Here is an 11664-nt window from a genome sequence, read left to right on the forward strand (position 1 = left end):
CATCGGTATTATGAAACTGGCCAATCACAGTCATTCCATTTTTCAGAGGAATAGCTATGATTGGTCAGTTTTATAATATTAATGTTATAACTTTGACATAAGTCGTGTAAACATAGCCATTAAAAGTTACAAAAATTTGGAGTTTAAAAGTAACCTTGCTATAGAATTTTTTACTTGATCTGGGAGTCATACAGAAATAAATTTATCGGTAAAATGTTGCTCTTATTATATATGATTAACATCATTTTTTTTAATTCTATATTATTAGGTGTTTCGAAAGAGATTCAGAGGGATTTAAGAGGATTCTAAAGTAAAGAGTTCAAACTCCGACAAGATCACTGTTTTATAGATAAAACGCGACACATTGATATATCTGTATCTTTATATACTATTACATTTATACTTCACGCACACATATACATAAATTTTCGTAGAACAATAACGTTTTAATTAGACATTTAATTACGTGTTTGTTGATTTAAATTACTAGTTTATGGACTACAATTTCATAAATACAGATTGCAAAGTTTTTATATAAAGCAAATGTTGTTACGATATTAATAGCTTTGAAGTCATATTGGACTAAGAAATAATAAAAAAAGATCTCAATTTAAACACTTTTTTTGTTCTCGATAAACTTCACCTCACGGACACAGTATTAATGCGCATACTTAAATCCTGGAGAAGGATCATCGAATCTGTAAAAGAGGAAAGAAGTAATTGTTATACAAAAATTATTGCGTTTAGTCAATAAAAGATAACTTCAGGGTCCTCTTAAAATTATTTATAAAATAAAATAAAGCAAAAAAATGTTTAATAATAAAATCCAAAACATCTCTTAAGATTAAGGGAATGCTGATTTGTTTATTTTAGTTTTTTGTTTCACATTAATTACTTCGCATTAGTTTCACAAAATTGAAATTCCTTTTTCTTGATTAAGACATATAGTAATGTATTTGACTTTGATGTATTTTGTGCCCAAAGCAGAAAAAGATAAAGAAATTATAGCTTTCTTTATCTTTTTTTACTAAAACATAGCGACCAATGCTGTCAATTAATGAAACATTTACTTCGTGGAAAGTTCATGCATGTTATACACTGGAAATGAAGACAAAACTAGATGAAAAATAAAAAAATAAACATATGTAAATCATTAGAATTAAGTTCAGAAGCCTAAATATTTGCACTAATGCATATTAAACTTCTTATATATCGATTTAATCTGAATGAAATGCAAATATTTTAAATGAAAATATTTCGAATATTTGAACTTTTATCTAAAATAACTTTATATAAAAAAAAACTAAAAGAAACTAAAGGAACTTAAGAAATTATAAAAAATAATGTTAACAATTTTGAAGTTTTTCTATAAGATTATAATTATGAAATCATGAATTTGTTTAAACGTTCAAGACAAGTCCCCTTTATTTAAGAGAGCTCGTCATCAAAATATTATTTTGTTAGAATATGAATAAAAAAAATCTCATAACATTGTGCCTTTTATTCTATCCTGATGATAGAATAAAGACCCTATGGATCTTACTTATAGAGAAATACTTACTTATATGAGAAAATGTAGCACCGCCGCGTCCTTCTAATGGCGGTGTTGCGTACTGTGTTCGCGGGTAAACTTTATATTAAGTTAATCTTACTTTAAAACTTAAGAGCACTTTGAATATTTCATATGCAATGGAAATAACAAAACCTTCGATTGTTAAAATTATATTAAAGTCAGCTTTGAAATATCTTGAAGACCTTAGGTTATTTTGGATTAATCTTGTACATGCTTTAAAATTTTCCAAATTAATTACTTTCAAAAATCTTGATTATATTTAAATTAAATTTCCAAGGGAAAATTCATATTCAACTACAAGTTACATACGTATAACTCAGAAACGATTTAGAGTGATATAAAGAGAAATAATTATGCTTAGCAATTGGGGGGGGGGGGTGCCGGATCTTATATGTATATGGTATATGTTCTGTGGGATCTTATAAGAAATAGCGCTGTAATATGTTATCTATATAAGAATAGATGCGTTTATGTGACAGAACGATAAGATAAGAAATAAATTATAGATATAACCTGTTACTGACATATTTAATTAAAAAAGTTAACATCGGCTATCATCAGCATTCCCTTAAAGGGATTCTACAATCATCTGTTTTATCGATCGAATGCGATTATTTTTCAATTATTTTTCTAATTACCTTTATAGATTTAAAAATGTTTTTAATTATTAAAGCATAAATAATAATACAGTCCAAATTAATCGAATTTATGTCAAAAAATTAGAATATTTCAGTTTTGTTATTCTGATATCGACTCGTAACAACATTCGTTTTATATAAAAATTGTATGTATTGTCTTGCAATGAAGATATTTGCAAAAGACATTAAGGAAATGCTGCAGTTACTAACGGAACGCTCATTCCATATTTTTCCAACTATTTCATTTTCTTTATACAGAATGAAAAAATCCTTCTCGAGAATAAAAGAAGAAACGCAAATAATTTTGGGAAAGTACAAACCTGTATGAAAATCCCCCAAAAATTATAAATTACAGTTTCTTGTTATCACGTTAGGTTAGTTTTTTTACATATATAAAAATGTATTCAAGTATATATCGAAACAAAAAGTACTTTCCCACATTTCAATAATTTATAAGAATATCATGAGACCTTCAAATTATGATTTTGAAGCTGACAAAAGAAATGACAGAAAAGGTATACATAAGATTTGAGTGTACATAACTTCGCATTCATGCGATATATAGAATATAGTAGGACAAGAAATGTACATAACGTTTCACTTAATGGTTTACTTAATGTATGTAATGTTTCCTTGACGTAATATTTTATTTGGTATTCAAAATCTGTTTTATCAACATTGATCAAGTTCGGCCATTGCTCCAGCATCTTCTTAAGAATACATAATAAGAGCAACATTTTGCTATGAATTTCGTTTTCCTATAACTTTGCTAAATATACTTTAGAATAAAAGTTATTTTAAAACATAAAAATTTTTGAAATCCGAATCCTTGTAACTTTTAAAAAAATCGTAATAACGGTTTAACGGTGCGCAATAATTTTTCTTTTAACTGGACCTTTAAAACGACGTGCTCAGCTCGACTTCTTTCTTATAAAAAATTTTTAAGTTACTCTCGCCCTTGCTTTTTTGAAAGAATTAAAGACATTTTTTTTCCTAAAAATGCTGCATCAAAATAATTGAATCTACGCTCTGCCGTTTTTTTCTATATCTAACACCTATTGTAATATCCAGAGGATAGGGTAGGACTTTATAATTATCCTGTATTCATTCTAAATTTTTATTTTTACAATAGTACATTTAATACATAACGGAACTCAAAGATAAGTATTCTGTGAAATCTGGACGAATTTTAAATAAGCCTTGAACGATTTCATCATATTTTCATAACTCTCTGTCAGGTCTCCGTGTTGAGACAACCCTAATTACAGATCACTTTACTAATAACTCTCATTCCCTTCCACCGTTACGCGTAACGTATTTGCTTTGCACATACAAATATTTACAAATATTTACATTAGCCCGCAGGAATCCATTGATGCAACCATTAACGCTCATAATCGATCATGAAAACCCTTCCCAATTCGTGAAGAGACTAATAGGATATTTGTGTCCTATTGATTTATCTTTGTGATATGGTTGATTTTACGTTGTGAATTATTTGTAATATCCAATACACTTCGTGAATATTTCACATAATTACAGGTCGACAAGTATCGCCCAGAATGTTACAACACTTTCAATCCAGTCGGAAGTTTGACAATTATATTTCTATTTACATCATGAATTGATAAAATGTAGTGTTAATGTAAATTCAATTAAAAATTTGCTTAACAGATGAGATATTATAAAAATATACAAAATCAATTTTGTTATGATATTTTTATATAAATTTGAAAAACTAACTTTTAAACAACTTCGTTATAAAAATATAAAATTAGAAATATTTTTTTCTCAACATATAAATAACTATAGACATACATATTAGACATATTCTCGACATTACTATTCATTTATTCAAGAACACTTGCGATTTTCTCGCATTTTATGAAAAGTTAAGTATCTTGGTAGAAAAAAATCATAGTTTTGAAGAATACATTTTAATGAAGAGAGATATAGTAAATTTTATTAATGTTTTTAATATCATTTTTTGACGACATTTTGTTTCTAAATTATATAAAATTCAAAATTGGTATGTCTTAAAAAAATTTTTTTTTTTACTTTGAAACGCTGTAACTTGATAAAACATAATTGAATAGAAATTAACAAAAAAATATTTCAAAGTGGGCTTCCTGACTAAACCTCGCGAAGTGTCAAATTCTGATTGTAATAAAACTTTGTATACATATAGTTTGTATATATAATATATATAAATAGATCGGTTTAGAAAATATCAATAGACTAAACAATTTTTGAGGGATAAAATTCCCTTTATACATAAAGTTATTAGTTTTTTTCGTTATATTTCAAAATCTATTCGAGATATAAAAAAATATTTAATACAAAAACGTTTAATATAAAAAAATGTCTATTTTAGATATGAAAAACTGTTTAATACAAAAAGTTTCATAATAAAATTACATCTATTTATGTACATCAGTAATATTTTTAAAATATAAATTTAAAAAAATTATTTTTTTGTGTTATTATGAAGACAAATTTATTATAAAACTTTTATATTATATCTTTGATATCTTAAATAGTTTTTGAGATATGATGACAATTGCTTTACCTACTATTTTTAGGAAGTAGAATTTTACCTCTCAAAATCATTTATTTGCCCCTATAGATATTTTCTAAAGTTATCCATTTGTAAACTATTAGTGTAAATATAATTTTTATTAAAATTAGGATTTGATAATTTGCAAGATTTCTTTGTAAGCTTTATAAAATATACTTTTCAAAAATGATGCGGTAATTTTTCATAATAATATCTTACATAAAAGGTAATTTTTATAAAATATTTTTTAACTGTACTCAAGTAAAATAGCAACGTTTATAAAATGTTTAGGAATGATTAGCGCGCGCTTTGTTTTAAGATTACTTTAATTCCCATATGATCATAGAAGTCAATCTAAGCGTTGCTTGGATACGTACTATGCTTGGATAGGTAACCATTTGGAGAAACAGTCATAAAGTCGAATTTCTTTCCCCAAATAAACTTTTTTGAATTATTATTTTGTTATGTGTATTGAGGAATGTGATACTAAATAAATAAATTTTAGCAATAAAACTGGATTAATTATATATAAAAAATATTTTACTAGGAAAGAGGGGGTAAAAAACCGTTTTAAAATAGTGTAGTTTTTTAAATACAATTGCAGTGGTTTTAATTAATCATTATTCTTAATGTTTCCTACACGAACACTCATAACTGTTACTCAACGTTACGGAAAAACGTTTTTTCAACAGTTTCTCAATGCTTTTGTTCTACTTGGATAATATTAAAGAATTTACAGAAAAAAGGAAAGAACAATAAAAAATTGTTCCTAAGGTTCTCAATTACCATAAATTGTTTTCAAAACTTTAAGATTTCTTTTAGCAATTTTTTGTAAGAAAATCACAAGTGTTCTCTCTTCTTGAACTTCTGAACGATAATATAAAGTAATCAGACTCAATATGAATGTGTACTCAATACGCCCTATTCGCTGTTTGTAGGTAATTACACAATTAATTCAATAGATAGTAGTAGTACTTTGCGCAGGTTGTCCGTCTGATTCGATTGCATCAATTTCTTACTCAATTTCATTCTATTATTACAAATTCTACAATAAAGCAGAATATTGTAGTCATGATGTAATATTATATTTCGTATATAGGTAAGTAATCGTATCCTGTAAGTAACTATCAAAAGATGATTATTAATTTCAGTAGTTTATATTATTGAAGTTCTATATATTCATACTTTAACACATAAACTAAGTAGGATATAGTGTTGTAAAGTATAAATATAGAACTACAATATTATAAACAGTGACAAAAATATATATTTTTTGTCACAACATTGTATCTATAATCAAAGGAAGAAAACTCTTTGTACGATAGAACCAATATGGCCAACTTAGCATACTGCGTACATACATATCGATTGTAACGGTTTTTGATATTCTAGATCATGAATTATAATGTATCTGCTAAACACTTAAATTATAATTCATGACCTAAAAGTAAATAGAAAATTAGGTACATAAATAAGTAGATAAGTGCATTATTTGCAAAAAAACAAGTCCTTGTATATTATATGTCAATAAACATATCTGTATATAAATAAACATATATATATATTATATAATTTTATAAAAGTAACATTAGATTATTTTATTTTTCATTTTTCTAATATTCTTTTATGAAAATGAGAGAAACATATATTTAGGTCATATTGAGTACATATATATAAAATGCGCGAAATGCTACTTTTTAAAAAATTTTCACATCTACATAAATTAGAGATGCATCGAATAGTATATTTGATACCTAATCGAATGATCGGCAAAGTTATGTGTCCAATAACCGAATAGTCAAATATTCGGCACAAATCTTAAATTTTAACAGAAACAATGCAAACGCGAGACATTCCTGACCGCACCTTTCGTATCACCACGTGTATGTGTTGTGATAGATTCATCTATTTATTTAGGGTGTGTTCCGTTTTGTGCTTACAGCGTGTGAATGTGAAAATGGATCCTTAGATCGCGAGAAAATAAAAAAGCGTGAAGATTGTACACTATAGCTTCTATGTACAAAAAGAAAGTATCATCTACATGCCGATTAAAATTATTCAATGTTCTGCCGAATAGCAGATCATTCGGCCAAATAGTCAAATTATTACCGAATAGGCACCGAATAGCTACCGAATTCGTTGCAACTCTAACATAAATACTTGAACATATTTTTTATTAAGATATTCAGAAATATTCCTCTTTTAAATGTGATTATTAATTTTAACACTCAGCAAAATATTTAAAAAAAAGCACAAAGTTCAGTAGAGTCCGGTTACCTTATACATAGAAAATAAGAAGAAAATGACAAATTCATTTGAGTCATTCGTTTTGTTTTAATTCAACTTTAATTATAAAGATGAGCAATCAGCTATTGGAGTAGAACAAATAATTAATGTTACTTTTTATTGCATTTAAACTTCAGTAACATTTAAAAATCTTATCTGTAAATTTTACTTTTTTAATATTCTATATTTTCAGCAAGATACGTCGGGAATGTACTTTTCAGCTTATTTTTGTAACTAATTTTAAGAGAGAAGGAATCCATTTTCGGTCAAAGTGGGTCTTGCTGCTTACTACTTTTCATTGGATCGCCTCCAATTTGGCTCATATAGTGTATTTTATTTAGTATTTAAAGAATGTAGAATCATGCAAAAAAGGAATTATGTGCTGAATGAATTACTCAAAGTTATGATGAATTTTCCGATTTATACATTCTGATTTATTTTTATTGAAAAATAACATTTTACCATAACTTTGAATAATTCATTCAGTATATCCTTTTCTATGTAATTCTACATTCCAAATACTAAATAAAAAATACTACATGGGCCAAATTGGTGGCAATTCAATGAAAATGTTAATGGTTAGTATCCGTATATGAATATAGGTACAAAAACAATCATCAGTTTTATAAACGCGCCAATTCGGGTTCGGTTCAGACTTGAAATACACAATCACAAACTAAAATAGTAACTTTACATTAAATTAATTGATCGTCGATTTAATAACAATTGATGCTAATAGCATCTTAAAAACATGTAAATATAATTTATTGCAAAAAAATATCACCTTAGCCGGAATTTTAACTCGGATCTTCCGTGCAATTTTTTTTTTGCTGAGTCCAATATTAAAATTAATAGTCACATTTAAAAGAGGAATATTTCTAAAAGTCTCAATTACTCAATTTAATTTAATTTCGAGGGATAATATTAATCACAATAACCATTTAATATTGTTTATTATACGCATAAAAAAGACGTTCTTTCATATATGCCATATATTGGTTATTACGATTAACATTATCACATACATATCTTGGCAGTCAAATTAGGAGGATACTTTATAGAATTCAGGAGCCAAATCCTGGTTGAGGTGATACTTTTTTCAATATGTTATTTACAGGTTTTTAAGATAATGGTGGTATTGTTATTAAATAATTGTTATTAACTATAGAACTGATATAGTTAATTGTATTTGTATATTCACATATGAATATTATATCCGCTAAACATCAAGACTCGCTTTGATTGAAAATAGCTTTCTTCTCCCTTATTTGTGTTTAAACATTTCTCGATCTATTCCGTTTAATTTTGTAACTAAGTTGGAAAATACTCTTCCCAAGTAAGAAGTTGAACAAGTAAGAAATTGAACAAGGCGCTCTTTTAACTCTTCACTTAGATGTTTGCGCCAACTGACCTATATCATTTGAATAACAAGGTGAGCCAAGAATGAGCGGATATTGAGTTTTCCTGGAATAGTGGATATTCTCGCTTTGTCACAACATCTTACTCAAAGAGTGGTAACTGGTGGATCCAGGTGGAGGAAGTATAAATGGATTGACGATAGAATGTTCCGGGCCGTGATATACTGACGAAAAGCTCGATTGTTGATTATGACTCTGGCCCGAGGCATCCAATCCGCTAAGCACTGGTGAACTCGTGTCATGCAGTTTCCGCATGTGTTTCTTGAGGTCAAAGTTTCTACAAAAGCCTTTGCCACAGATCTTGCAGGAGAACGGTTTCTTGTCATTGTGTGTGTGCATATGGAATGTCAGATTATAGATTTGATGAAACGCTTTATTGCATATGTTGCACTTGTACGCTTTTTCGCCGCTATGTGTGAGCTTGTGGTTCTTATAGTTACCCTTTTGGTGAAAACCCTTGCCGCAAAACTCGCAGACAAACGGTTTGAAATTGGCATGTATACGTGTATGGGTATTGAGAGTAGAACTACGATTGAAGGCTTTGCCGCATGTCACGCACTTGTGCGGTTTTTCAGCAGTGTGGATGATCTTATGTCGGCAAAGAGTGCTGGCTTGACGGAAACCTTTACCACAAATCTTGCAGACAAATGGTCGGGCGCCCGTATGCACTGGCATGTGTCTAGTTAAATTATAATGTGCATTGAACACCTTCCCGCATTCCGGACAAGTGAAAGTCTTTTGCTTATTCGCAGTACCGAGGTCACTGCGCGGCGCTGGGCTCTTCTTGCCCCGTTGGTTTTCTGGTGATATGCTGGTTAGATTCAATCTCGAAGAAGCCTCTTGAATAGTCGTGGGAGGTGGTGAACTCTGAGTGATCGATGGGGTCGAAGCGGGAGGGCCTGGGAACGCCCTCAGCAAGGGATTCGGATAGTACAATGGATAATATTTAGATAATACAGGATAATGTTGGAGCAAATCTTGATGCCTCAAGGTCGGTACATACTTCTCAAACGCCGACTTCAAATGCGCCGAGTATGATGGGGAGGAAATGTTTGGCAGCTGAAGAATCGTTGTCGTTGTTGTCGCTGGCATCGCTGGCGGTGGTGGAGGCACCGGATTAGCGCTTTGCTCGGTCAGTCGTTTGTCCGGTTCCATAATCTTTGCAATGGAAAATGTAAGATTTCGGCAAGGCGTTGGGGAAGTTACTCTCTCAGGTGACAGACTTGGTGTCTCAGTCGCCATTGTGTTACCCGCTGCAAATGGTTGCATCGTAGATCTGTAATGAAAATATTAATCGTGAAATGGTTTTTCAGAATATTAGGATTTTTATAATAAAGAATAAATTATGTAAGAGTCAGGAAAATATTCCTTATACTTGAGATCGCCCATACTGAATAACTTCTGTTGGGATTTGAATATCCTATGAGTCTTTTGCATGAGGAAGGCACTTTTTGCTCAGAATGTTAAAATTCTTGTATCAAAAGTATGATCAATATAATTAAATTATAAATAAAATTTAATATTAATACAAATATTCAGTATTTGTGCAACCACGCTATAATATTTAACAGATTGAAGAACTCTTCTTATACAAAATAAATAACAATAAATAAAGGGCAAAGTAAGAGTCAATATATTTCTTTAAAAAAGTCACACAATTAAAAGAATAAATTACAGATAAAGAAAATATATAGTAAAAAATAAAAAATAATAAAAACTCAGTTTAAATACAAATATTCATTATAAGTTTCGGCTACCGGATTGAGCCCTCTTCAGATATTAACTTATCGGAAAAATTGCAGTACAAATTAATTATCGTAAATGTTCGCATATTCATTATATTCACAGTTCGGGTGAGTCTTGATGTAGAACTCATTCATTATTCACGTACGATTGAACAGTCAAATGTGTTTCATATCTCTTGTAAAAGTTCTAGTTGATAAAAAAAGATAAAAAGACTTCTTACGAAAAAAAATAAACGCAAATTAATTAACATACCGGAATTCTAACAAGAAATAAAAACTTATCAAAAAACATGTGTAAATTATTCAAATAGCCTTGCTATTGTTACTTGCTATAGGAAACGCTTAATTTCCGAGATGCTCAATATTAAAAAGCAGAAAAATAGTTTGAATTTACAAACTGACACTGAAGATCTTCATAAGGCATATATACCTATTGTAAGTAAGGTTTGACTTTTCGATACTGACAATCCGTCTCTTCTCTCAGTCCGTGGTGATCCGTATCAGCAAGCGTACACAATGTCCGTCTTACATCTGCGTTCCACTTGTCGTTATATATTCTAATGGTTTTTTTTATACTTATATGGATACACTTGTTTGAATAATTTATATATGTTTTTTGGTGAGTTTTTATTTCTTATATAGAATTCCGATATGTTAATTTATTTGCGTTTATTTTTTCGTAAAAAGTCTTTTTATCTTTTTTGTCAACTAGAACTTTTTCAAGAGAAACACATTTGACTGTTCAATCGTACGTGAATAATATCGAGTTTTACATCAAGAACTCACCCGAACTGTGAATATAATGAATATGCGAACATTTACGATAATTAATTTGTACTGCGATTTTTTCGATAAATTAATGTTTGAAGAGGGTAGCCGAAACTTGTAATAAATATTTGCATTTAAATTAAGTTTGTACTATTTTTTATTTTTTACTATATATTTTACTTTTCTCTATCTGTAATTTATTTTTTAATTGTGTGACTTTTTTAAAGAAATATGTTGACTCACGCTATAATAATAAAGAAATATAAAAAACATATTATTATCCGTACAATAAAGTAAATTTTCAAGAAAAATAGAATTAAATCTTACTTGATACTATTTTGTTCATATTTCATCTACAGGATGTACAAAAAGTCTCGAACCTCTTAAATATCTTGAAAAGTAAGCATTTCTGAGAAAAATGTTTCATAATTATCTCAATGGCAGACACTGTTTTTTAACAAATTAAATTCAGGCTCAGGTGAATATTAATATAATAAAAAAGCTTTTTAGAACCAACAAAAGCTAATGTTTATTTAATCAAATAAAATATAAACGTTTCAATCCTTGGTTCTTTTCAATATATAATTATCCCAATCAAATTATTAACGTAAATTTTACAATAGTTAAACACATCTAGTCGAAGTCATTAATTCATTCGCCAAACGTTAGAAGCAAAATG

The 11664-nt window shown here is 28.8% G+C and overlaps 1 protein-coding gene across 1 annotated transcript; it reads right to left on the reverse strand.

The window, feature by feature from the left end:
• Positions 1-639: 639 nt before the first annotated feature.
• On the reverse strand, positions 640-9741 carry LOC108753485 (fez family zinc finger protein 2-like). Its single transcript, XM_018495077.1, has 2 exons — positions 8559-9741; positions 640-698 (listed from the first exon to the last, which is right to left on the reverse strand). Exons 1-2 carry the CDS (start codon positions 9739-9741, stop codon positions 640-642), a joined length of 1242 nt encoding a protein of 413 aa, XP_018350579.1.
• Positions 9742-11664: the final 1923 nt, after the last annotated feature.

The sequence above is a fragment of the Trachymyrmex septentrionalis genome, unplaced genomic scaffold (genome assembly GCF_001594115.1).
Source record: "Trachymyrmex septentrionalis isolate Tsep2-gDNA-1 unplaced genomic scaffold, Tsep1.0 scaffold7, whole genome shotgun sequence".
NCBI classification, from domain to species: domain Eukaryota; kingdom Metazoa; phylum Arthropoda; class Insecta; order Hymenoptera; family Formicidae; genus Trachymyrmex; species Trachymyrmex septentrionalis.

Bases quoted from the DNA above. Each gene is read 5' to 3' on its own strand.
- LOC108753485 (XM_018495077.1), bottom strand. From the start codon at position 9,741: ATGCAACCATTTGCAGCGGGTAACACAATGGCGACTGAGACACCAAGT. The intron at 699-8,558 runs GTAAGATGTTGT...CCTCTTTTACAG, and splicing joins CACCAGTTACCACTCTTTGA to ATTCGATGATCCTTCTCCAG.